This window comes from Mauremys mutica, chromosome 17 (assembly GCF_020497125.1).
Source record: "Mauremys mutica isolate MM-2020 ecotype Southern chromosome 17, ASM2049712v1, whole genome shotgun sequence".
Taxonomy (NCBI): Eukaryota; Metazoa; Chordata; order Testudines; family Geoemydidae; genus Mauremys; species Mauremys mutica.
This window is the reverse complement of record NC_059088.1, coordinates 23305207-23332750: the sequence shown is the minus strand read 5'-3', so window position 1 is coordinate 23332750 and position 27544 is coordinate 23305207. Positions and strand designations below refer to the sequence as shown.

The 27544-nt window shown below is 39.8% G+C and overlaps 1 protein-coding gene across 2 annotated transcripts in view; it reads left to right on the top strand.

Annotated features, from left to right (window-relative positions):
- RPRD2 (regulation of nuclear pre-mRNA domain containing 2) overlaps window positions 1-27544 on the top strand; it is a 45166-nt gene that overhangs the window by 11845 nt on the left and 5777 nt on the right. Inside the window, exons 2-10 of one of the 2 annotated variants that reach the window (XM_044991225.1) lie at window positions 5859-5988; window positions 18281-18381; window positions 20046-20123; window positions 21505-21557; window positions 22466-22592; window positions 24239-24414; window positions 25261-25546; window positions 25960-26220; window positions 26864-27067. In XM_044991225.1, coding sequence (XP_044847160.1) covers window positions 5859-5988; window positions 18281-18381; window positions 20046-20123; window positions 21505-21557; window positions 22466-22592; window positions 24239-24414; window positions 25261-25546; window positions 25960-26220; window positions 26864-27067 — 1416 coding nt within the window. The remainder of the gene's footprint in view (window positions 1-5858; window positions 5989-18280; window positions 18382-20045; window positions 20124-21504; window positions 21558-22465; window positions 22593-24238; window positions 24415-25260; window positions 25547-25959; window positions 26221-26863; window positions 27068-27544) is intronic. The other variant, XM_044991226.1, reaches the window with a different exon arrangement.

Sequence of the window (27544 nt, the reverse complement as noted above, 5' to 3'; positions counted from 1 at the left end):
GCGGAGCCTGAGACCGCCTGACTCAAACTGAAGCCCAAGGGCTTCAGGCCCACTTCCTGGGGCTGAAGCCGAAGCCTGAGCCCTGCCACCCAGGGCCAAAGCCTGAGCTCTGCTGCCTGGGGCCAAAGCCGAGGCTTCAGTCCCGGGTAGTGGGGCTCAGGCTTCGGCCCCAGGCCCCAGCAAGTTTAACGCCAGCCCTGGCAACCCCATTAAAATGGGCTTACAATCCACTATGGGGTCATGACCCACAGTTTGAGAACTGCTGGGCTAGAGGCCTTCCTGACTTCCCTCTCCTTACTCTGGCCTTCTGGCATGAGGTCTTGGATGGCCTCTCCTCACAGACCATTATCCCTTATAGTTTCTGACTCCTCTAGGGAATGTGCCCAGGCTCAGGAACTCCAGCCCCCTCCCCAGACTAGACTTCGGTGTAAAGACTTACTTGTTTTTGTGGACAGGCTAGTAGTGGAGGGGTGAGAGCTGTTGACCCTAGTTTGATCTATGCCAGCTTCTCTCACTTAGTAATTCAACTAAATATCAAACCTCTACTACAAAATGGATGCTCTAATCCATAGTGGAGGTTGTAATACAGTGTAGCCCCTGAAAAGAAATGGTGGTTACTAAACATGATTGAGTTCATAATTTGACACAGACATACCCCAGTCTATCACACTGTGGCTCATAGAAAGAGACCTAGTCTGCTAGTTAGTCAGTGCCCATGCCATAATAGGATGTTAGCGATTATAGCTAACACTTTGCACACCTATAACTTTCCTTTCCAACCTTGGTTTAGAAGAGTATTTTCCCTCAACTCAGAGTGACAGTGACCTTGGGTTTTTTCATCTTCCTGTGCATCATGGGGTTCACATCATTCTCTAAGATCATCTGTCTATATCTCGATTAATCAACTCCTGCCATTGCAGGGGCCTCAGGCATTGGTTCGCCTCATCCCTTTTGCTCTCAGCCTGTGGCACACAATAGCTTAGTCTCCTGAGGGCAACTCTGTTTTGGTCTAATTCTTGTTCTTGGCTTGATGTGTGGGGGTGGTCGGGTGGTATTCAGTGGCAAGTGATATTCAGGAAGTCTGGATGATCTGGTGGTCCCTTCTCACCTTACATTCTGATTCTAGTAGAGCAGCTGTGATGTTGCCATGTGCTACAGCTTGCCAGTCATCCAACACAGACTTGTGAAATTAATTGAAAATGTTTCCAGCTTTGTACAAACTTATTTTAGCTGAGGGGGGGAGAGGGGGAGCTCATTTTGACAAATAAGACTTCTCACTGTATTTTCCCTTCACTGAAGCCATCATATTGTCACCAAACACAGCATATCCTTTGAGACCCATAAGTAGATTCCCCTCTCTAGATGTTCCATGCAGGCAAGCAGAGAGGTGATTGGTTTATTTGGTTACATCTCTTTTCCAGAGGTTCAATAACATCCCACAACTGTTTGCATTAAGCATCCTTAACTTCATTCCTTGGAAGAAATATAGGGTGTGGCCGATGGTGTTTCAGTAAATGAGGGGCAGCAAATATATAAGAAACTTGGCCACTGAGTGTTTAAATTTGCAACATGTGAGTGATCACATTTCTCAAATGGCTGCAACATATTTCCTCTAGTGTACATTTCTTGCCTGAACTACAAGCCTAGTATACATGGGAAAGATTTTTCGGTATAACCCAAGGCATGGATTTAAACCATTATGGTTATACTGGTATAACACCCGTGTGGTCATTTTTTCTAGTACAAGAGTGTCATTTTTCATTTAGCTTGTTGTTTGGGAAGGAGTGTAATCTAAAATGAAATCTAAAATTCAGTCTTTTGCCTGAATAAAAGTGTCCGTGTGTGGGTGTGTGTGTGGGGGGGGATTATACCAGTATAGAGTTAACTGATAAAACTTCCCCATGTAGACAAGGCCCTAGGTTCTATAGGATATATCTACACTGCAATATAACACCCACAGCTGGCTCATGTCAGCTGACTTGGGCTGCGGGGTTGTAAAATTGAGGTGGAGATGTTCAGTCTCAGGGACCCTCCACCTCATGGAGTTCAAGAGCTCAGGCTCCAGCCCAAGCATCTACACAGCAATTTTAAAGTCCCGGAGCCCGAGCCAGCTGACATGGGCCAGCAGTGAGTGTTTTATATCCCTATCCATAGAGGCCTATTGCCTGGTCCAGATCATGTTATCCAACATGTCAGAGACACTGTAAGTGAATACCTCTGAATTCCCAATAGGTAGATTAGAGGTACAGTAGAACCTCCGAGTTACGAACATCAGAGTTATGAACTGATCAGTCAACCACATGCCTCGTTTGGAACCAGAAATGCGCAATCAGGCAGCAGCAGACACAAAAGCGAGTACAGTACTGTGTTAAACAGTCTACTAAAAATATAAAGGGAAAGCAGTATTTTTCTTCTGCATAGTAAAGTTCCAAAGCTGTATTAAGTCAATGTTCAGTTGTAAACTTTTGAAAGAACAATGAACATAATGTTTTGTTCAGAATTACAAACATTTCAGAGTTATGAACAGCCTCCATTTCTGAGGTATTTGTAATTCTGAGGTTGTACTGTAACAGCTAGAAAAATCAGAACATAGATGACATGGCTTCAAGGAAATCTCTTTGGTCATCTGTTCAAGCAGGAGGTGCCCTGAGCTGCTTCCCATAAACTTTTTTTGTTACTATTATTTGACTGTTTACATGGTATGGAATGAGAGCAATGCAGTAAACGTTGAGTTATATCTCTTCTCATCTCAGCGAGCAATGCCATCAAATGAAAATCTATACATTTCTCCTAACACTCTTACTTTTGAAAGTTAAAATATTTAGCTACTGGGTCATGACTTGTTCAGGCCAGTTGCAGGGCACCAAAATAAAATAAGCTGCATCTAGCACTTCCTGTATAGCCAAAAAATAGTGACACAGCAGGGAACAACACAACAGCTAGGAGAGTGAGGGGCAGAAGAGACATTTCCTGTATCAGGAGATTATCTTAGTATTTTCTGTATTGCTAATAACCATAATATCTAAGTGTTGATATGAGATAGCTAGGGCTCTTCTCTGTTTAGGGCACAATACAGGATAGGCTTCTTTGCGTATGCTTTATAATTGAAGCTACAAAATTATGGGCAACATTTTTCCTTCTCATTGCTTTCCCCATTATGATAATAGAAATGTTTTAACTGAACACTATATGAACCATTCTGCCTCTGCTAAAGAAATGCATTGTAGAAATGTCATTATGCAGTTCTTTTAATATGCTTCCTGAATTTAGTTCACGTTTGGAGTATCAGTAATTTTGCTAAAACAGGTTTAGTGGAGTTATGGTTATATGAAAAATCATGCTCAGAACAATAGTCTGAAAGAAGTTTACAAGTGGGGAATTTTAAAAAAACCAACATTCCGTGTGCATGTTAGAGTACCATTGTATATGACCATGTACGATACCTTGTTGGAAGAGCATCAACAACTGAAGGAAAGGTTTCTTGAGGCTGCTGTAGTGGTGGTCCAGTGACTTTTAATGGGGTATATCCCGCTTCCCTCTGGAAGATGTTTGCTTTTCCTGCAGGAGAGGGTAGCAGCTATGCTACTGCTCTGATGCATGGTCCTTCTCTCAGTGGTGCTGGTAGGACCATAGTGAAATTAGGGAAGACCTAGTTGGAATTGTATTGCTTTGGCCGGACTGTAGGGGAAAGAGCTTTATATAAGTGCACCAAAGGCATAATCGTTTTGCTTTTCAGAAGTAGCAGAGGATTTACACCTGTTCTGTTTCAACACCATGCTTTTCCCATGGCCCAACGGGAGCAGCAGGATCACTGCAGTTCTGTTGCTGGGAAAGTGCTTTGTGCACAAGCAGCAATGCATGTATATTCCTTGGGGAAGAGGGAGGAAAGTGAGGCAGTAGTAAATGGACTAGGCACACAGAAGCAAAGCATCAGAGGACTGGCCTGCTTGGGTCGGTCAGCTTGTTCTTTGTGAGGAGGAGCTGGGAAGCAGTACACTTTACTACTTTGGTAAGGCTGAGCTTTTCTTTGCCATAACCACTCTGAGTTGAATGAAGGTAATAGTTTCCAGAGGGTGCCCTCCACAACCAGAGAAGTGCTTTGTTGTGTGACCTTTTGTGGAGGGAGTGAATGGGAAAGGAAGGTGGGGAGATTCTGGAAGCCCCCGGGAAAGAAAGAGTTTGAAACGGTGAGTGGGGCTAGGGCGATAGACGATGGTAAATTTGGATCTCATGCAATAACTCTGGCATTGAATATGTGGAAAGTGCTCTCATTCTGTGGTGATGGGCTGAAGTATAAAGTTCGAAATTAGATTAGTTTATACTGCTCTGTACTAACAATGGGTACTGTAGTGTCAGCTTGATTCAATTAAAAAATTCCATTTTTAAATCCCACATCTGTTAAAGCCCTCTTCAAATATATACTGAAAACTGAAAAAATCTTTTAATAACATTTTTGTGACTTTTCACTGCTTTCTGTTGGTTATAAGGATCTTTTCTTCAAGGGAGAAGCTGCTATACAAGGGAAAGCAAGTAAACTGATTATACACAAAGCACTCTCAACCACAAAGTGAGCAAATTGAAAAATGAGGAAAAACTAAATGTTAACAATTTAAATAATTGTAGGTGGTGTTTGTAGCTATTTTGGGTGCAAAACTTTCAGATAAACAAGCTTTCCAAATTGTCATTGATCCTTTATTGTAACTGCTTCCCATTTGCTAGTGTAATCCAATTACTCTTCAGGTTAAAATCTGTCAATTTGTTACTTTCCTTGGTAATGTTGTTGTTCCAGTCACTGCACTCCATGTGGCCATAGGCTAGCTGCCCAGCCAAAGAGACCCTACACGAGTGATTATTTTTTAGATATAGCAGGCTTCTTAATTATTTAATTAAATGTCTGTAAAAATATTTTTCATAACAGGGCAGCCAAAAACTGCAAGCTACAGTGCTTCTTCAAAAGCTGTAATGGCTGCATACCATGCAGATTTTCTGGGCCAAACTGGCCTTTTCTCCTTCTAAGATCACCATATAGTATTTATTTTGACCTTTTACCACCCCTTGATGTCAGTAGTCTTTCTGGTCATATGATCCCATGAGCTGAGTAAAGATTACAAAAGTTACAAGAAGTCAGTGACCCTTTGCTATTAATTTAGGTTCCTTATATGGCCAACTTTAGACTAGAGACTTGGTACTTGTAGGGAGAATGCTTTCATTTAGGGTATGTCTTCACTATCGGATCGGTGGGCGGTGATCGATCCAGCGGGAATCGATTTATCGCGTCTAGTCTAGGCACGATAAATCACCCCCTGAGCGCTCTCCTGTCGACTCCTGTACTCCAGCTCTGCGAGAGGCGCAGGCAGAGTCGACGGGGGAGCGGCAGCAGTCGACTCATCGCAGTGAAGACACCACGGTAAGTCAGTCTAAGTATGTCAACTTCAGCTACGTTATTTATGTAGCTGAAGTTGCATAACTTAGATGGCCTTGCCCACCCCACGCCTCCAGTGTAGATCAGGGCTTAGTTGCACCTTTCATTCAAGGATTTTGAACCAGTTCCCAAAATGAAGTTTCACAACATACCTGTGCTAAATTAGTATTGTACGTAATTTTCAGATGAGGAAATGGAGGCAGTGAAGTGATTGTCCAAAGTCACACAGCAAATCTTTGTCAGAGCGATGCATAGAATTTGAGTGTCCTGACTTCCAGTCCCGTGTGTTAACTCCTAGTCCTGTCTTGTTACCATTGCACTATTAATAGAAATATTGCTGAAAAAAATCATCTCATATTTATAAAATTTCATCAGAAATGCTAATGGTGCTCTTTGCTTTGCAGTAAAACTGAATTTCTTTTCATTTTGTCTTTAGCTGCTTTTCCTCATCGATTGAATCTATTTTACCTGGCCAATGATGTCATACAGAACTGTAAAAGAAAAAACGCAATTGTATTTCGGGATACATTTGCAGAAGTGCTTCCTGAAGCAGCTGCTTTAGTTAAGTAAGTGATACGTTTTGTTTATTTGTGGGTTAATAGCTTAAAAATGTGAATTAACTTGTGATTGCCCTAACAGATCTAGCTATATAAAACTGTTAGAAATATTTCAAAGGTGTTTTCTTATTTACTCAATAAATTGTCCCACTTTTTAAGATTATTAATGCACACATTGGTGATTTCACATTTGTAAAAAACAGAATCTCTTGCATTAGAACATTGTTTTTATTGATTAAAAAAAAAAATCTTCTGCTGGAGGGGATGTAAACACAACTATGCCAATTGAGGATCTTGATGTGGGACAGGAATAGAAAGGAGTGTATATTTGGCCTTATGTAAGTTCTTAAACCATGTGAAATATTTTTTAGTGTTATGAAGTGTCTGACTGGAGACATGGTGAAGTGAAACATGAAGAAATTATCTGTAAAGTACCTAATATTCTGTACGCGCTATGTAAATAAGGTATAATTGGAGGGCTTTGATTTGTCTGTCAGGGTTACTTTTTTATGCTCCCTTCCCTGTTTCAAAGAACATGCTTTCTAAAAAAAACCAAAAATGTTGTGAAGGAAGACTGATGGGGTTTTTTGTTTTGCTAGAGTCATATTAATTATGACACTTTCTCTTATTTTGCCTTCTATCTCCTTGATTTCTGTGCTTTCATCCTGCTCTTCACCTCCTTAGTTTCACATTTATCTTACTCTGTATATGCTATTGTACTTAAAGTGTTCTTAAGGGTTTAAAAGTCCTTCATAGAATCTTAGAAATGTAGGCTTGGAAGGGACCTCAAGAGGTCAATTTAGTCTACCCCCTCATGTTGAGGCAAGATCATGGATACCTAGACCATCAGTGACAGATGTTTGCTTAGTCTGTCCTGAAAAACCTCCAGTGTGGGCGATTCCAAAACTAGAATCCTGCAAGTCTCTGGTTATCCGCTTTAAATCCACGGACCATTTTTGCAGATTGGATGCGGATTCAAATTTTGTATCTGTGCAGGGCTCTATCCATAACCTCCCTTGGTAACCTGTTCCAGTATTTAACTATCCTTACAGTTAAAAAGATTTTTCTAAATCTTCCTTGCTGGAGATTAAGTACATGACTTCCTGTTTTACCTTCAGTGGACGTGGGGAACAATTAATCACTATCCTCTTCGTAACAGCCCCCCTCTCTCTCCTCCTCCAGTCTTTCCTCAGGACTAAATATGCCCAGGTTTTTTAACCTTTCCTCATAAAGTCAGGTTTTCTAAACTTTCCATCATTTTGTTGCTCTCCTCTGGACTCTCTCCAGCATGTTCACATCTTTCTTAAAGTGGGTTGCCCAAAGCAGGACACAGTACTCCAGCTAAGGTTTCACCAGTGCCGAGTAGAACAATTATCTCCTGTGTCTTACATAACACACTGCTGTTAATGCACCCCGGAATGTAAGTCTTTTTCGCAACTGCGTCATATTATTGGTTCATATTCAGTTTTTGATCCACTATAACCCCAGATCCTTTTCTGTAGTATTGCTGCCTAGCCAGTTATTCCTCATGTTATATTTGTACATTTGATTTTTTTTCCCTTCCTAAGTATAATTCTTTGCATTTGTCTTTTTAGAATTTCATCTTGTTGACTTCTGACCAATTTGTCAAGGTCATTTTGAATTCTAATCCTCTTCTCCAAAGTGTTTGCAATCTCTCCCATCTTGGTGTCCTCCACATATTTTATAAGCATACTGTCCAATCCATGTCTTTAATGAAAATATATAATAGTACAGACCCCACTAGATAGGTTGTCCCAGTTTGACAGTAAATCATTGAGTTACTCTTTGAGTATGGTTTTTCATCCGTTGTGCACCTGCTTCATCTATACAAGGTGGAAACTTTCTAAGGCTTCTGATCATATATTCATTTGTTGCTTGACACCCTAATTGCCGGGCTGGACTGTAATTTTACTTTAGGATCAAGCAGAAGGGCTGTGAAGCAGGCAGTGCCTATTCATTCATAAATACTAATGTTAAAGGATCTTTTGTTTCTTGAGAGTAGATGTACTCCTGCTGCTCATTTTCCAAGTGAAGTTCTAATCGTTTTGTGGCAGCTCAATAATTTTCACAGAAGATAGAGCTTTTAGAGTTGTTTTGTATCTATCAGAGGGCTAACCATGTTAGTCTGTATCCACAAAAACAATGAGGAGTCTGATGGCACTTTAAAGACTAACAGATTTATTTGGGCATAAGCTTTCGTGGGTAAAAAACACACAAAGAAGTGGGTTTTTACCCACAAAAATTTATGTCCAAATAAATCTGTTAGTCTTTAAGGTGCCACCAGACTCCTTGTTGTTTTAGAGTTGTTTTAACTTTTATTGGAGAGTTTCCATCTTGCTTTTAACTGCATCTTTTCATTAGTGTTTTATTTAATGGTACTCTATCTCTGTGAAGAAGCAAAGAAGTGCTGTCCTCATTTTTACAGATGTGAAAAGAAGTAAAGTGAGCTGAAGTGACTCGAATGCTAAGATCATACCAGATATCTGTTGTAGAGGCAAGAATAAAACTTGACCTCTGTGCTGCCAGTCCTGTGCCTTAACCGCAAGACTATCCTTTCTCTAGAGTGCCTTTCAGTTATGTTATAAACTCAAATGCTACGATTTTATGATTTAAAAAACATGACCAAGCTTTTGAGGATATTCTTGTGGTGCATTCACTTTGGGGAATGTGTTTTTAATCCACTTTTTTCTATTATAGCAGAGCACTAGCTTTCTACTTAGAATGACTATCCTAAATGTTCTAAAATCCATATGCTGACTTGAATTATCTTGAAATTTGTAATGCCTCAGGAGTGTTTGGTAGTGTTAGTGATCCAAATTTGAAGTCATCCAAGCAAGGGGTTTCCAAGATACAGCTCTTCTTCCCCCCCCCTCCTCCCCCCCCATAGCATTTTACAAAATCATCTTGTTCAAACGTGTGTGCGGCTCTAATCTCCTCCAACCTGATCTCAGTTGCTCAGGATTTACATCAGCTAGTGCACGGCTCTTGCTATCCCTTAGAAATATTGAAAGGGTTATTCAGGGTTAAGTTAGGTACGCCAGGTCAGCACATGCTTAAAAGAGTGAAATTAGTATGTTTAGCAAGATTAGGGGGTCTGTTGAAGGAAAAGGTTTTCCAGGCCACCTGTTGTAAAAGTAGCTGGGTGACATACTGTGGTCACTGAACCTGAGCTGTACCATGCGTTATGAGTATGAACTCTACCCTGGGCAGTTTTCAGAGAGTGTCTTATACACATTCTTTGCTCTCTGCCTGCATTCTGCAGGGGCAGCTTTTTGCACATTTTTGTCTTGAGACCAGAGATTCTGGTTTGAGTGATATTTTAAAATGCTCTAATATCTCTGCCTGCAAGAGGATATTAATTTATAAGCATTGGCAAGGAAATTAGCATCAAATAGAGGGAAGATAGACTCTAGAAAGCATTTAGGATAATGTGATCTTGTTTCCTGAACATTGGGACTGTGTGAGATCAAAGGAAAGCTAGTTGCTGCGTCATTTGGTTAAGGGGTTTCTGAACACAGCCCCTCCAGCATGGGCTGCTAGGGAATATGGGAGGGCGGTCAGATTAATGTTTCCGGGCGGGTGGAGGGTTAGAGCAGTGCAAGGGGTGTGGGGATTGTGTGTGCAAGGAGAGGATGGGGGGAACTAGGGGATGAAGATGGGACATCTGGAGCTGTGGCAAGGGGAGTAGGAGAAGTGGGAGTTGGGGGAGGCTTGGGTTGTGGGAGGGGAGAGGTGGGAGGCTGAGAAAAGGGCAACATGGGGGTGGATCACTGTAGAAGTCAGGGGACTGTCAGCCCCACATTTTCCCCATCCCATTTGAAGCTACCCTGCCCCCCCCCTCCCCCCAGGCTGGGTTGAGTGGTGGTGGGAGATTCATAGTCCCATCTCTCTGTGGCTGGGGGCTGGAGAAGGATGTGCCTCAAACAAAAGTGGGGGATGGGGCAGCAGGGCCCCCCAAGCCTCGGGCGGATAGCCCCTGTCCCCCCTTTGTGTGAGCAAGGATCTCAGTAGGGTCCTGTTTCCTGGGGAGATCTGAGCCCTCCTCCGTGCCTGAAGGTAAGCTGGGATCTGTGGAGTGGGGTCCTTGCCTCCCTGTGTGTGGATCTGGTATCAGGGGACCCTGCCCCCTATGAGAGTCAGTTTATCTGGAGCCCTTCCTCTCCTGGCAAGGTCTTAACCCCTCTTCCTGCCCCCTGTGTGTGAGCCTGGATACTACATGCCCAAGGGAGAGGGGATAAGAACATCCACTGAGATGAATGGGGTAACTCTCACTTCTCTGAGCTATTGTTTCAAGATGTATTCATCTCCATATATTCACCATTCTGTCAATGGAGTAATCAGTACCAAGGAGCCAGAGGCAGTGGATGGGGAGAGGTGAGCTGTTGTACATGGGGAGGGGACACACACGACAGAGATACTATTGAAAAACAAAACCCAAGGAAATATAAAAGGTGCCTCATGTCCTTCCCGAATGTGGAAAGTGGCTAAATTTAAACCTCTGAAAATCAGGAAGTATAAAGTTAGTGTATTCTCCATCCCCTATAATGCAGCCTAATTTAGGGTATGTCTACAGTACAGATGCTGCACTGATGCAGCAGCACCGTAGTGGAGACACTTGGTACAGAAGGGGGTTTTCCATCATTCTAATTAATCCACCCCCTCAAGAGGTGGCAGCTAAATCGATGGAAGAATTCTTCCGTAAATCTAGCAGTGTCTGTACCGGAGCTTAGGTCATCTTAACTGTGTGTCTTGGGGTGTGTGAATTTTTCACACCCCTGAACAATGTAGCTAGGGCGACCTAAGTTATAGGTGTAGACCAAGCCTTAACTCAGCCCTCTCTGAGCAATGTCCCAGTATCCCAGTAACAGGAGGACTAGCATTCTGCACTCTCAGATGCTACAGAATGCTTTGGGGACAGAGCAAATGAGCACTGTATGATGGTATTACAGCTTCTCTTTCTCAGGCAAATCTTGAATTAGGTCAGGCATAGCAAACAGGAGGCCCTGCATCAGGCGTGCACTTAAACACTGAACCTATTCCACACATTCCACTTCAGACTTACTAAAGGTTACTACTCCTTCACCCTTGCCTTGAGGATTCATTCTGGGACATCTCCTTCATTTGTCCCTCATTTAGCCATGCAGACCACTGTCATGTCTGCCACCAGACTGGTGACAATCCCCTGGCAAGAAGGCACTCTTGTGCAGTGCTACAGACACAGCCTACAAAATTATGTGCAGAAATGAGGCATACTTATTCTCTCAAGGTAACATGCAACTCTCCATGTTGCAGCCACAGCTGTGCCAATCTGCTTCAGATAATCTTCCCCCCTTCCCCCCCTCACTGTTCAGTACAGCTACACCTAATAAAGTGGGTGCAGCTGGAGTGCATGCGTTTAAATGCTGGCATTCAAATCTGTGGAAAACAAACAATTGCATGTTCTTTTAGTCCTTTCTCATACTGCAGGTTTTTTTGTATATTCATAGATTAAGTCCAGAAGGGACAATTATGTGATCTAATCTAACCTCCTGTGTAACACAGGCTGAAGAATTTCATCTAGTTAATCCTGTATTGAGCCTAATAGCTTATAATAGATTAAAGCATCTTCCAGTAAGCCAGCCAGTGTTGATTTGAAGACATCAAGAGATGGAGAATCCATCACTTCCATTGGTAATTTGATAACTGTTTCATCACTTACTGAAGCATTCCCAATGGTTATTGCCAGCTCTCAGGGGCAGTTAAGATTGCGTTGCAGGGTTAGCATGTACCTTAACTTTATATTTTCTGGGTTTTAGAGGTTTAAGTTTACTAACTTTCCACATTTTGGAAGGATATGAGGCACCAGTGGGTTACCTTAATTCTGCATAAACAGTGTTTTTTGGGGCATGTAATTTTAGTATTGATGGTTCGTTCTTATGATAGAAATGTATGTATTTACCAGCCCATGCACAAACTCCACTCTCCCACCTATACCACAATAATAGTTAGTTATATTTTAATCATCTATTTTAATTATATTTTAATAACAAAAATGTTATTCACTCTAGGCAATTTGGATGAGTAAAACTTTCAACAGACAGATATACCTGACTTTGTGGCAGTATAGAATTTTCAGAAATGATATTTTCTTTCAATAGGACACAAGTTTTATAGATTCAGAGCTTCAGAGGGACATGGTGGGTGAGGTAATATCTTTTACTGCACCAACTTCTATTGGTGAGGGAGACAAGCTTTTGAGCTACATAGGTCTGGGAAAGGTACTTCCAGTGTCACAGCAAAACACAAGGTGGAACAGATTGTTTAGCATAAAAGTTAACAAATTGTAACAGACAATTCAAAGTAGAGGCCTGTTAAAACCCCATAGTTCCATTAACACGCACAGTCAGGACAAAAAAGAGGGTAAGTGGATTATAGATTGTTGTTATAAACTATAAATCCAGTGTGTCTGTTCAATAAATGATTTTTAGTGTCTAGCAGAGTAATGAATTCAAGCTCCCAGGCTCGTCTTTTGAAGTGTTGTGCAGGTTTCCTTTGAGGATGAGGACTGGTAGATCAGATACAGAGTGGTTGCTTTGTGAAAAGTGTTCACCCACAGGTGATAATGTTTTTGTCTTTTATCGTCTTCCTGTGTGAATTCAATTTGAGAGCGTAATGAATGTCTGGTCACACCCACATAATTTTTATTGGGGCCTGTGATAAGCATGTGTAGGATCCATGGATCTTCAAAGGTGTCCTGTAGGGGGTTCTGATCATTGTAGCAGTGGCATAGTGTGTCCGTGTCCCTTTCGTTTATGCTGTTCCTACAACTCTGTTGGCTCTGTTAGTTTCCTGTGATCAAAAACAGTAAACTAATTTCATATTTCAGTAATGCCGTGTTTAACTTCAAAAAGTCCAATTTTACAGCTTTAACATATGTTGTATAGCAGAAGAACCCCAAAGAGAAATGAAAATGCAATAAAATAGATGCTATTTAACTTCTGCATCATAAAATGTATCTGTATTAAACACTTTTAGTAATATAGGTAGTATTTGTTGATAGCATGAAACTCTCAGACATTTAAAATTGGCACTTTGCCTGATGGTGCAAGCTTAACCCTATTTATCCTTCGAATAATCTTGTACTCAGTTAAGTGTAGCACCTTTTAGACATGTCAGTTGGAGAATCTACATGTAACAAAGTAGTTCTTAAGGAGGGTGGTTATAAAAATAGTAGCACCATAAGCTATTGCGTGGGTCTTCAGGGCAGAGTGGAAACTACCAGATGGCTAATCGTTAAGCACAACATGAGTTTGGGGACAGATCATAGTTAGGCTACTCATTCTCTTATAGCTGAATGTAGCTGGCCACAAGGGGAAGTTGAAACTAACAAAAATATTCATATACATCAACACTAAGGAAAATATTGAACTTCCAGGAACACTAATTATATAAGAAAATGAGGAAAAACATATATGGAAATTAATAAAAGATGGGGAAAAGACCCATAAAACCATCTACAAAGGCAATATCTAAATTAGGGAAATGAATTCACTCCTCAGTACTTCCATCCTCTCCCAGTGCTGTATGTCAGGGTAACTTGGTTTGTCCACTCCTTAATTTACCTATCTTGAGGTATGTCTATACTGCAGTAAAAGACCTGCAACTGACCTGAGTCAGCTGATTCAAACTTGTGGGACTCAGGTTGCAGATCTAAAAATTACAGTGTAGATTCCTGGGCTGGAGCCTGGTCTCTGAGACCCCATAAGGGGGGAGAGTCTTAGTCCAGGATTCAGCCCGAGACTGAACGTCTACACTGCTGTAGTCAGTTGAAGTGTGCTCTGAGACTTCATGCTGCATTTTTTTATTGCAGTGTAGATGTATGCTTGGGGATGTCTACACAGCAAAGAAAAACCCGTGGCTGGCCTGTGCCAGCTGATTTGAGCTGTGTGGCTTTTTTACTGGTGTGTAGACTTCTGGGCTCGGGCTGGAGACAAAGCTCTGGGACCATGGAAGCCTGAGCCTGGAAGCCTACACAGCAGTGAAACAACCCCGCAGCCCAAGCCTGAGTTTGCTGGCACAGGCCAGCCACAGGTTTGTCTTTGCTGCGTTGACGTACCCTTTGGAGACCTTTTCTCCATCTCTTGTATTTGGAAGAATGCAATTCTGTCTTTCTAGGTTTGATGTGTGATGAGATTCAACATATCACTCTACAAAGGTTTCTTTAGACTTCCAAGCCCCCAAGCACAATCCCATCATAACCTCTCAAACTGTAAACCAGCACTACCTGTCTCAAACTAGTCTGTTTCCAACCAGCTTCTCCTTGTCAGTTTAATACCCATCAAAAGATACTGAAAATGCATCATCCCATTACCTGAGGAACTTCCCACTATCACTAAGTTACAATGTCCAAGGACTCCTGTTCAGTTGCATAGACTGTGTCCCATGCTACTCCTTTCACCAGAGTTTTGCCTGGCAGAATATCTTAAAATATGAGGTGCCTTGACTTCTGTAATGAGTGTAGATTTAACCCACTTAAAGTGAGCTTTGAGAGATGCTGTGGTGCAAAGTGCCTCTAAGGTTCCTTTTATATTAGTTTGTACTTCCAATTAGACAGTTTATTCTCATCTCTCAAATTCTCTAGGGTAATTGCTTTTACGTAGGTGCTGAGCAGGCCCTAGGTTCGTATGCCTCCACTTGAGGTTTCTTGCTGTTTTGTCATTGGAGCCTGTGTACGTGATCTTAATTAAGGTTACTTTGAAAGGAATAGTACTCCCTATAGTGGCTAATGACTGATGACTAGGTGCTACTACTTGTTTTTCTTTTCCCTGTGTTGTTTCTGGAACTCTTTGTTTATCCTGCATTTTTGTATTGATTCAAGGAATCGGGGGGCGTGGAGAGGGATTTTTATTTCTGGCTGTGTTGTTTCAAGTTTGTCTGTATATAGCCCTAGAGAGTGCTGTCTAATCCCAGCCCACACCACAGCTTCAGGATGGATCTTGAAAAGCCATCAGTATTTAAAGGAAATTCCTATTTTTCTCTCTGCTGTAGAGAATTTGCAGAAAATAATTTCAGTATTGTTTGTGAGAGCAATTTTATACCTGTCACATGGTTTCAAGCTCCCAATTCTTGTCCCTCCTGTGCTCACAGAGGAGAGCACAGACCTCCTAAAACTTCTTATGGCCTTGACAAATCTATGACTTTATTTTTGTTAAATGTTAACATTGGATTCCTGGCCAGGTTAAGCCAGATCACATTGAGTCAATTGATAGTTCTTGATATCAATGTGGAATTTGTCACAATGTCATTGTTGAAGAAGCAGAGTCGATATATTGAGCCATCTCTAATAAGTTTTTCTGAAGTGTTCTTGCTGCTAAAAACTGTATTCTCTCGAAAACTGAAAATAATGTAAAGAAATCACTGTTCATGAATCTGAGAAAAAAGTGAAGTTCTTCTTTTTGTCTTTCAAAACCTGCTTAAAATGCCTCCTGTATATTTTCAGTCAGATATTCAATAAAATTAAGATAATCTCAGGTGCTTTTCCTTAAAGTGCAAATTCTGTCAGCATTGACCACCTTCCTCCTAGCTCTGTTTGGTCACTGAGAGGATGACTTTTAAGTTTAAGGTTTAAAAAAAATTATTCAGTACTTTAGCCAGAAGACTCACGGCTTGACTACATTACCCGCAGGATCCCCGGGCAGCGATCGATCCAGCGGGGGTTGATCTATTGTGTCTAGTCTAGACACGATAAATCAACTGTAGAGGGCTCTCCCGTCGACTCCGTACTCCACCAGAGCTAGAGGCACAGGCGGAGTCGACGGGGGAGTGTCATCTGTTGACTCACCCCAGTGAGTAGATCTAAGTATGTCAATTTCAGCTACGTTATTCACGTAGCTGAAGTTGCGTAACTTAAATCGATCTCTTCACACCACACCCCCCTTTTCCCCCCTCTCCATGTAGACCAGGCCTTAGCTTACTAGCCTTAGAGAAAAATGCCTAGGCCTCCAAGCTGTCTCTACTGTCATTGAAGGGAACATAACAGCTATGTGCTGTGTTTGTGTGCTGTATTTAATGGTAACATGTTAGTTTATTTAGTACATTTCTAAAAATGTAATTTACTCTATCTGTCTTTTGTGTTCCCTTCTTTCCCTTCCTAGCTTCACTCTAGTCTCTCCATCTTATAATAGATACTGGTGTAGCCTTTCTTCAGTTATTTAAAGGGTCTGTTTTCTGTCTTTCTCCACACACACCCCATATCTTTCTCTTTGCCTCAGTAGTTATTCTTTAACTCCCTCCCTGTATTTTGTCTGTCCTTTTTCTCTTACTATTTCTTAAATTTATCCCATCGATCTCACCCATCCATTCCTAGAAAAATTTACCAAATACAATAGCCAGATGATTAAACTGAAGGGCTCTAGTGTCCCATGTGGAAAACCAAGCCAATCCCCTCTCCCTGCAAAGCTGCTGGGAAAGAAGAGACTGCTTGGAGTATTTCTGTGACCTCTGACTAATAAGGTGTCTGAAATTTGAAGCCTACTCCTCCCAGCTCTCTTGCTGCTGGAAGGAAGAAGATGCATTTCTTCTTTGTCCTCTTCTCCCCTTTCCCTCCAGAACTCCTCTAGCTTTTGCAAGTGTGCTGGTGTGAATCTTTGTTAATCTTTTCCTCACCAGCCTTTGTATTTTAGTTCCTTCTCCCTAGTTAACAGCTCCAGGGCCTAAATATATTTACGCAGCTGCTCTAAACTCCCGCAAACAGCATCAGAAAGAAATGTAGCCAATACTTGACAATTTCACTATGGCCCAGTGTTTTGGAAAGCCTCTGTGAAACAGCTAATGTCCATCTGCTTGCAATTTGGGAAGGCCTGAGCAGTGGCAGAGACCTTGGAGGTGTGTGTCTGTTGATTTAGATTAATATTTTGTTCACATTTGGAAAGTTGTCTTTTCAACTGTAAGGGCCACAAAACTTAATTTAAAGAGAGAGAGAGAGAGCGCTGTTCTGCAGAAGTTGGTGGTACTCAGCTGTGATAGGTTTCCACTCACCCTGAGGGAGTAGATTTTTCAAGATCTGGATTAAGTGTCAACTTCAGCCCTTGGATACTCAAATGGGGCTTTTACTGAAGTAACAGGTGGCCCAGACATGCTTTTGACAGCAGAACTTGAACCTGAATCTTAAAAAGGTGACCTTTACATTTATGAGAAATGGGAAGGTGTCAGTTTTAAGGAACACTGAAAGCTCCCCAAAATCTTCTACTTGTCTATTTCACGATGTCTTTTATTTTTGTTTCAATTTGCATGGTAGAATTTTCTTACAATGTATATTGCAAAATACATTGAATCAAAAAGTAATTTTACATTTGACTGTATTTTTGCCCAGACTGATCTGAGCATGCTGCATGTACAAGAGATACCATGAGACATCTTAATTAGCGAGAATTGTGTGAATTTAACTCAGGTGTGGTATCTGTATACTTTGAGAGTAGTTATTTGTGGGTAGGCAGGTTATTTCACTTTCCTATCAATTTACCCTTGAATCAAGTTACCAAGATAAGACAGTTGGCTTGAGAAAGAATTGATCTAGTGAGATTGTGGTAAAATATGTCTACCCACCTACATCAGTGTTCCTCATGGGTGGAACTGCAAAATCTCCAAAACTGACTGGTTCTTAGAGGCACAGAAAGGAGGATATGTAATCAGAGACTAGAGTTCTCTGGAGTATAATAGTACCAAGCCGTGTCTACATTGAGGGAATTGACTGGCATAGCTGTTGCAGAATAACTATTCTGATGTAATGTAGCTATTCTGGAATAATTCCCGTGTGGACACTATTTTGGATTAAAAGTGATTTTATTCTGGAATTTTTACTCTTATTTTGTGAGCAGAGTAATTCATTATTCCATAAAAGTCACTTTTATTCCAGAATAGTGTGTCCTCATGGGAAACTATTCCATAATAGCTATATCAGGCAGTTTTCCCATGTGGACAATACCTTATCTTGTTCAGGATAGAATTACTAGTTTTCTGTGTGCTAACCTCTCTAGCCCAAATTCAGCACATACATAATTTTAAGCATAAGAATAGCTCCTTTGACTTAAATGGGACTACTCATGCGTAAAGTTACCTGTGTGCCTTGGTATCTTGTTGAATTGGGGCTTACCTACAGACAGACTGACACAGCTCAAAGATCTTTTAGAAATTCACTTTTCTTTAGCACTGGGATTACACTTCTAGCATATAGTTTTCCATTGCAGAATAATGGAAAATTATACTGTTAAAACGCACTAATATTTTATGCCCTTCTTTTCAGGGATCCATCAGTCTCTAAATCTATAGAAAGAATCTTTAAAATCTGGGAAGACAGAAATGTATACCCTGAAGAAACCATTGTGGCACTAAAAGAAGCTTTAAGTAAGTCCTTTATCTTTTGCCTTTCTTAACATATAAGCTAATTTAGTATGTGCTTGTAGTAGGTATCGTCTGAAGTCAATAAAATGAAACATTAATTAATCACTGTTTAAATGCATTCATTGCTTTTTCTGCATTTGCAGGAATTAATAAAAAGGAAAGTTAGTAGATTAATATGAATGAGCTTTGCAATAATTATTTTTTGGACAATTCCATTTAAATAAAGCTAATATTAAATCATTTAATTTTTAGCTATAGTGTAAATTGCAATTGTACTAGTTGATAGAAAATATATATTATGTTTAAGGTGACTCTTCATCCTAAAGGAGTTCTGAGCATCGTGTCTAAACCTCTTCCCTTTATCTTGAGGTTTTGGGACATTCCGACTTTACATCTACAACTTCAGTTGATCCTAAGAGTCCATCTGGGAAAAACAGGGCAGAGTAAAAATAATCTTTCCCATTTTCTCTCTATAGGTTATAGTAATAAGGTTGAATGTTATTGGTAAAATATCTACCATATTTGAAAAAACATATGGGCACACCAATTAGAGTGTGGAATAGTTTAAAAGTCCTCAGACACTCATGTAAATATATTTTTAAAGAATCCCGAGATTCCAAATATTAACTGAAAGCAGCACGCACATTAAAACTCAATAATGGAAAATCTGTTAGGTAAAAAAAAAAAAAGGTAATAATTGGAGATAAACCAATCTCCTAGAACTGGAAGGGACCTCGAAAGGTCATCGAGTCCAGCCCCCTGCCTTCACTAGCAGGGCCAAGTACTGATTTTTGTCCCAGATCCCTAAGTGGCCCCCTCAAGGATTGAACTCTCAACCCTGGGTTTAGCAGGCCAATGCTCAAACCACTGAGCTATCCCTCCTTTCTGATTGTGAAGGAGATGAATGCATGATTCTGTTTTCCCTGATTACGTTATTGACATTTAAAAGTGCTTTTCTGTTGCTGGTTTAGAGGTGGCTTTATGTGATTGTGGGTCAGTAATTGTTACTTGAGAAATATAAAACACTGTACGTGCTGCTTGGTGAATGAAAAGACTTTCAGTTAAACATTACAAATCTATAAAAGTGAAATCTATATATGTGTTCTGTTAATTATTTGGAATCTCATACAGGTTTTGTAATTAAAGAAAATTCAGCTCACTTCTAAATTTGATTTAGTAAATATTTTTTATTACACTGTTTCGCAAGAAACTTTTCAGTTGGATGCATATCTTTTTAATTTAGACTTTGGGTAAGTAAATGCTCATTTAAACTACCAAACAACATACCTTACTATTTCTCCTGAAATGTGTTGTGTGTTTTGTTTTTGTTTTTTTGGGGGGGGGAAGGGGGGAGGGGTCATAAATAAGTCATTGTCTAAGAGTTTAAAGAGCAAATTATGTCAATCTCTGTGATTGTTGAATCCTCTGTTCTTTTAAAGGCAAACAGAAATTTGCTTTAAAAATAGAATGACCATCATAGAAGTTGCTGTATTCCTGAGTAAACTTAGTTTGTCTTGGGCATTCAACAGCTCATCTAAGAAAGTTGGTTTGTGGATTTTAAAACAAATTTCTGTTAATCTTTTACCATGCAACCATATGACACCAAAACCAGAGACCTTTAAAGGAATCCCATAATGCCAGACTGCAAAAAATGAAATGTTTTCCAGGTACCACTTTCAAAACTCAGAAGCAGCTGAAAGAAACTCTGAACAAACAACCGAATAAACCGTGGAAGAAATCTCAAAGTAAGGAAACAATATGAACTATCTGAACTAATATTAAAAATGCCTTCTTGAGGAACAGAAGAAAGACTAGTGCAAAGCTGTCAAAGTACCTGGTCTAAAGTATGAGCAAGCATGTGTCTTCCAGACTTGTGAAGTTCCTTACTGACATGTGTAAAACACCAAGGAGTTGCTGCTAGAAAATCACTTTTTAAGGAATGAAATGTGAATAACATTTTAAAAGACAAAAGTTATGAACAGTAGAGAAAAGATCTGGTGGAACTTCTTGGAACCTGGCGTTAGAATATTCAGAGATGAAGAGAAGACAGACACGATAACCATGTACATTGGCAACAGTGAAACATGGACATTCCCTTCAAGTTCAGGAATACGTCTTCGACAGCAAACTAGATTATAGGATAAATGGAATACTTACAGTGAGGCAGTGCAGCTAATGAGTCATCATTCAAAACGATCAGGAGTACAGCTTGCTAGCTGGAACCACATTTATAATGTATCAGTCTCTAACCTTGCAATAACTGTAATATGGAAAATCCTTGAGTTGGCAAGAAAGCAAGATGATGGAACATTAGATGTAAAACTTGGCAATGCCACTCTGTATGAATGCTGAGACTACTGGGACTAGGACAATAAAAGGGGGCAGGAGGGTTGGAATCTTAGATTACCAGAAAGAATTCACCCACAAGATATGTATGGAAAACCATTTTCTAGAACAAAATTGGACAAGGGAGTTAGCATTTTTATGTGATCGTCTTATTGTACATTTCTTTGCTATTTTTTAGTAACAAATGGATTTAGATCTCATGAAATATGATTCCATATTTTTTTTCTCCTCAGTTTCTCAATCTCTAAATGAGATATTAGAACATAATTGTAAGGGCAGGGAAATCTTTAGGAGGGAGATGAGTTAGTCCAAGTAAAGGAGTAGGTGATCTATCATCCCAAGGAAATACTAAACTCAGAGGGTCAGTTCTCTGTGTCTAGAGTTCAGGAACTGTTCAGAGAATTATGAACTAGCACTTAAGGTTAGTGAATGAACCATTACAAGAACATTTATATACAATAGATCTGGAAAAGGTTTTCACAGTAACTGTTTATGTAGTGCACATATACAGGAACTCTACAGTCTAACTTGTTGACTTCTGAATCATAGCTCTCTGCTTTCTAACGTGTCTGAAAGTCAGATAGAACATTGAGTAACATCTGTGTGGAGGGGGAAATATAATAAAATGGCATCCTGTGTGTTTTGCATAGAAACGTGTTTAAAGGTTTTTGAAATAGAACAGTCTCTTCTGAATTTTGATTGCAGTCAGTACTGAGTGTTTGTTGTACTTAATCTTTGTAATTGATAGCTTAATTTCTTTACACGTTTTTATACCAACAGCATCCACAAATCCAAAAGTTGCTCTGAAGTCGAAGATTGTTGCTGAATTCAGAGTAAGTTTAGCAAGTGAAAACATCTTTTGCATTAACCTCTGCCCTTGGACTGTAGTTATGTTGACTAGTTTGTTTATATCCAAGAGTCATTGGGGCTTGTGTTGAAGCTGTGGCCCTCAGTGTTGATTTGTTCCTTATTGTATAGTGCCCACAGTGCCCTGAGGCTGCACTGTAAAGCATCATGTAGACTGGTTCTAGTTAAAAACAGGGCATGGAAATAGAGCTGGGGACTGGAGGTAGTTAGTAAAGGCAATTAATTCTTTCACACCATTTAGAATTATCTGCTGCAAGAAAGTAGTTTGCCTTCTTGCTAAGAGTGAACTGCTGTAGCTTTTGTAGCCAATGAGTATGATGATATGGTTTCCCACTGTTTTAATGTGTGTTTAAATATAGGAACACTTACTAGGGCCTTGTCTACACTTAAGCGTTTACTGGTAGAGTTATACTTGCAACTCCCGTAGGGGAGATGCAGCTTATACCAGCAAAATTTATTTTGCTGCTATAGCTTAAAACAGTTCCATGAATGGAATTAGCTACACTGGCAAATGGATTTTTTGCCAGTATAACTGGATTTGCACTAAGCTCTGTCAGTTGAGGGTGTAATTTTTTTCCCCCCCACACTCCTAACTGACATACTTCTGCTGGCAAACCTTTCCCCTGTTTACCAGACATAGAGTTCTGATCATCACCTTGTTCATTTCACTTCCATTTGTTATTAATTTAAACCATATGTTTCTCTGAATTAATTTATTCCAGCATCAGTGAAAAAGCATCTGCTTTGATACAGAGACAGCTTTTCAATGGAATATTTATTTCTGTTACTTAAAAACAGGTCCATGATGTTGTTATTGCAAAGTTAGGGCTTCTCTTCTGCAGAATGTGATGAGGATGCTGTTCTTGTTTTTCAGCCACAATCTCTTGTTGATGAATTGTTGTTATTTAAGCGTTCAGAGGACCAGATAGAACTGAAAGAGAAGCAGCTTTCCACCATGAGGGTGGATGTATGCAGCACTGAAACACTTAAATGCTTAAAAGGTACAAGTTGTGAATTCTGGCAGTCACATTTTTGTTTCCTTTGATAATATATCAGTAGTTTTAGTAATTCACGGGCTCTTTTACATCATAGGTTAGATTTCTGCCTTATTCTCTAATGAATTTCAGATTGTAGAATGCTAAATGATGTCAAAGCGCAATTAACACATTTTCAGAGGTATCAGCTCCTTTTATTTAAAAAATACAGTACTGCAGTATTCTACTTTAGTGATCCAGTACATTACAGCAATATTGATACTGCAAATTTTTTAGCTGTCACTGTAGTATTTCATAAATCACAGGACAGAAATGTTTTTGATTTCAGTCATGAGCACATCAACTGCCTCCTAATGTACATAGTCTCCCAATATCTTGTTTTCATATCTAGTAGATCTTGTGATCCTTCTACAGTTGTTTTTAATTAAAAAATGTAGTTCTTCCAATGCTTGTATTGAATGTTTTTATTTTTCAAATAACTTAAAAATGCACATTGTGCCCTTTCAGTCTGAAGTACAGAAATTCAGAGCACTTGTCCTCAAGATGTAGTAATAACTTCAGCTGTGAGATTGAACCTGGGAGCTTGAGCACCAAAAGCACATCTCTGCTGCTTGAGCTAAAGGAGTAACTGCAGATACCCGAAGTAGGCTGCCAACCTTTGTAGTCTGGCTAGGAGAATGGGATGGAACACTTCATCAGTTTAGTACATAGCCTGCATGGAGATAAGAGCCATGAGCCAGATTTACAAAGGGATTTATTTAAGTGTCCAAAGTTGCAGATAGGTGCTTAGTGAGATTTTCAAAAGTGCCCATCTGCACCTTTAGACACCTAATACCTATGTAAATCTGTCCCTATATGTACAACAGCTGCTGGCAAGTACAAAGTACAAACCATAAATGACCAGTATTTGGTTGTTACTCTGTTCTGAGGATAGCCCTGTATGTGTTTCAGAATGCATGGATTTCTTAATGTGTTCAGTAGTCCGTAACTTAACATTACAGATTTAATAATTAGCTGCTTAGTTCTTCAATAAAGCTATAATAATTTTAAGATTTAGGAAGCTATATAAACTTGATTGGAAGTAATGTTACAAGGGAGTAAACAAATTTAGTTTCATTGCCCAAATGAATAGGAAGTTTCATTGTAAAATTAGATTGCTTTAAAAGTACCTGGTATCCAGTTACTGCAGCTGGATACCACAATTTGCCATAAAAATGTAGCGGCCGTAAACATAGTCCTATCAATGTAATGGTGAAAGAAAACTGAATAATGTTTTCTTGCCCCCTAAACAGATCAAAACTACTGACTCCAGGTGATTGGAAGAGTAGAATTTCAAAAGGCTAACTCTAGTGGCCCCACATGCATATAGAATGTGGTTTTGTTCTTTTAAAAAAAAAAAAAACACAACAAAAAACCACGTTAGATGTTGTTACTAATCACTAGTTTGAAAACAAAGAATACAGACGGCTAGTTGCCTTGCCTTTACAATGACTTCATTACCAATTATTAAACTAATTATCTGCTAAAAACCATGAAGTGCACATACCAACTCACCAAATAGTGTGTGTGTGTGAGAGAAAGCGAAGAGCTCTGGTTATTCCAGGGGAGGTAATGTGCCTAATGTAATTTGTCTTTAATGTTATCTCTTTCAGACAAAACAGGAGGAAAAAAGTTCTCCAAGGAATTTGAAGAAGCGAGTTCAAAGTTAGAAGAATTTGTAAATGGTTTAGACAAGCAGGTGAAAAATGGCCCCTCACTAATTGAAGTGCTTGAGAATGCTGGTATCTTTTATGAAGCACAATATAAGGAAGTCAAGGTGGTAGCAAATGTAAGTGCAAAGTTTTCCCCAATAGCAAATATCTTATTGATACAGCATTACTAATAAGAGGACATCATGCAGAATACAAACTGATACGGTTGTATAGAAGTCTATTAAATCATCGAGCCATTTTAATGTTGTAATTCAGCTAATATTTGGGGATTTATATTAATGAAGATAAACTCTCAGATTATGTAGTCCGGATTTCCAAAATGTCTGAGTCATGCAGATTATCGAGGTTTATCTGCATTTGTTAAACTCTTTACTAGAAAAATAGTGATAAAATCTCAGTGTATTAATGAATGAAGTAGAAATTGTGTGAGATTATAACACAAATGGTTTAAAATGAGAGCAGAGATGAGGAGGTCAACTAATGAGATAATTAGATGCTGTTAAGGTCGGTAGGAGATAATAATTTAACCTACCATTTTTCTCATATGTTTTGCAAATTCTCTGCATGTGAAAAAAGAAAAGATTCATTTGTTATGCTGAGTGTAAAGTTAACTTTGAGAAGCTGAACACCTTTGTCTGTAATCTAGATCTGAAAGTGATCTTTGGGTACTGAAGTTTTTCCTCATTTCTTGAAGCATTGTATCAAACGTGATAGTTTATGGATTTGAAAAGATTATTCCAACAAAAGCATTAACTAAATGGAAAAAGTAGTCATGTGAATATCCCTTCTGAGGTTCTTGGTCTGTAAGCCATATTGAAAAGCGAAATACCTAATGCAGGGGCAGAGATGATTGGGAAGTTGAATATGCTGCTATTAATACTATAGAAATGGTTCAAAGGTAGGTTATTTTTCCTTCTTTATAAAGGACACTAAGCTAAATATCCTTTTTTTTCATATCTTAGGCTTATAAAACATTTGCCAATAGAGTGAGCAATCTAAAGAAAAAATTAGATCAATTGAAAGCAACTCTTCCTGATCCAGAAGAATCTCCTGTCCCTTCTCCAAGTATGGATGCTCCATCTCCAACTGGTTCTGAGTCCCCTTTCCAGGGAATGGGGGAAGAGGATGACATCCAGTCTCCAGCTGTGGAAAGCGAGAAGTCTGTATCTCCTGAACCTGTGGCAGATAATCGAGATGTGGAGGACATGGAACTGTCTGATGTGGAAGATGACACATCTAAAATTATTGGTACGTTCTGTGGAAGTAGCAGTAAAATGGGCTAATAGTCTTATACTATCCACAAAACTATCTAGGCAAACAGTTTTTCCAGACCTCATTTAGAATCAAGAGGGTGTTGAGAAACTTTCCTTGTTCTGGGAATACTGCAGCTCAGGTGCTATGCCAGTCCTCCAGCAAAAACAGGGGAGTCAGACCCAGATATTCCTAACTTAAAAAACAAGCATAAAAAAACCTCTCTTCATGAGGCTGTCCTTACACACCCTAACAGTTCAGTAAAGGGCATGAACAATTGCTTTTCCTCTGAGCCGTTACAGTAGTTTGTTTTAAACCTAGGGCACATTGAGAAGCCTGCAGCTCTTAGGCCAAAAGAATTCTGTGAGGCAGATTGAACATTCCATGTTTTCTCTCTCTATTTGAATTAGTGGAGGAGAGGAAGGAGAAACAGGTTGTTCCTCCTTCAGCACCTGCAAAGACTGAAAGTGTCCCAAAAGCAACACCCTCCACAGCGGTTGCTGCTACACCAGCAGTAACAACTCCTGCTCAGACTCCTCCAACTCCCAAGACAGTGAGCACAGTGCCTGTCCCTCCATCGCCGGCACTTGGTCTGCCAAACCTTGCCAACGTTGACCTAGCAAAGATCAGCTCCATTCTTAGCAGCTTAACTTCTGTTATGAAGAATACAGGTGAGTGTCTAAATTGCAGGTTGTGACTGAGTGGTGCTGTTCAGCAGAGACAGAATTCTGCACTGTACAAGCAATAGCTTGATTGGTCAGATCTTTTTTTGCTTCTGTAACATTTTAGAACTAAAACATTGAATTGTAATTCACTCTGTACTTCAGGAGAGCTGTGACATATTGGTACTAAACACCCTCTCAATATCAGTTTTAAACATGCTTCCTTTTAAATGATTTAAGGGCATCTGTAGTGTAGAGTTTCAAAGTAGGACATGGTGCTACCTAAATCTGTGCACCATAGTGATCTTAGGGTGTGTCTGTGCTAGGGTTCCTACTGTTGTTAACTCCTCACTGCAGTAGTGAAGGTGGCCATGCTGGTTGTAGACAAGGCTTCCACGGCTGCTGACATTTTTAACAGTGTCACGTAGGTCTGTGTGATGCTGTTAAATGCTGGTTGCCTCAGGAGCCTTGTCTACACTAGCCCCTTACTGCAACTCTACTGGTATTAGTAATAGTTGAAATTAGCGAGAAAGTAATCAGAAAACCCTACCTTAACAAAGCAGTATGTATGAGCAGTGTATTTATTGACTATTTTCATTGGTCTTCGAAAGTAGCATTTTGTGTTTCTGAGCAGCAAATGTTTTCACCTCAGGGGTCAGTCCTGCATCAAGACCTTCCCCAGGAACCCCAACGAGCCCCACGACTCTTACTAGTGGCCTGAAGACTCCTATTGTGGGGACTCCATCTGGTCCTCCAAATCCTTTAGCAAATATTCTTTCCAAAGTTGAAATAACTCCTGAAAGCATTTTGTCAGTTCTCTCCAAAACCCAGACCCAGACTGCACCAGCATTGCAAGGTAAGTATTTAAAATCCACTCCTTTTGCACAATATAAATAGTTAGCATCTATATTTGGATGGCAGCATCAATACTAAAGCATCCTGTTGTGTACTCCTGAAACAAGACTTTATCTGGGAGGAAATTAGCTTGTAGTATGTAACACTTTTTCCAAATGTAAGTTACATTTTGCAAGGTAGTGTATTTGGCCTGGGCAAGTCAATTTTGCAACAGATTCAGGGAGTGTTTCCTTATATGTTTAATCTTTTAAAAATCCTTTTAAAATCTGATGGTGTTGGATACCATCCTGGAACATTTTATATTTGCTTTATTAGTTGTAACTTTGACTAAATCTTGTTGTTGCACAGTAAGCAAATACTGTTAATATGTTTAATTGCTGGACTTCACCCTGGCTTTCCAGTTAGCCAAGTCATTATATTGTATGTGTTTACTAAAATCTTATGTTGCAGAGCAGGGGACCCACAAGTGAGTACCTCT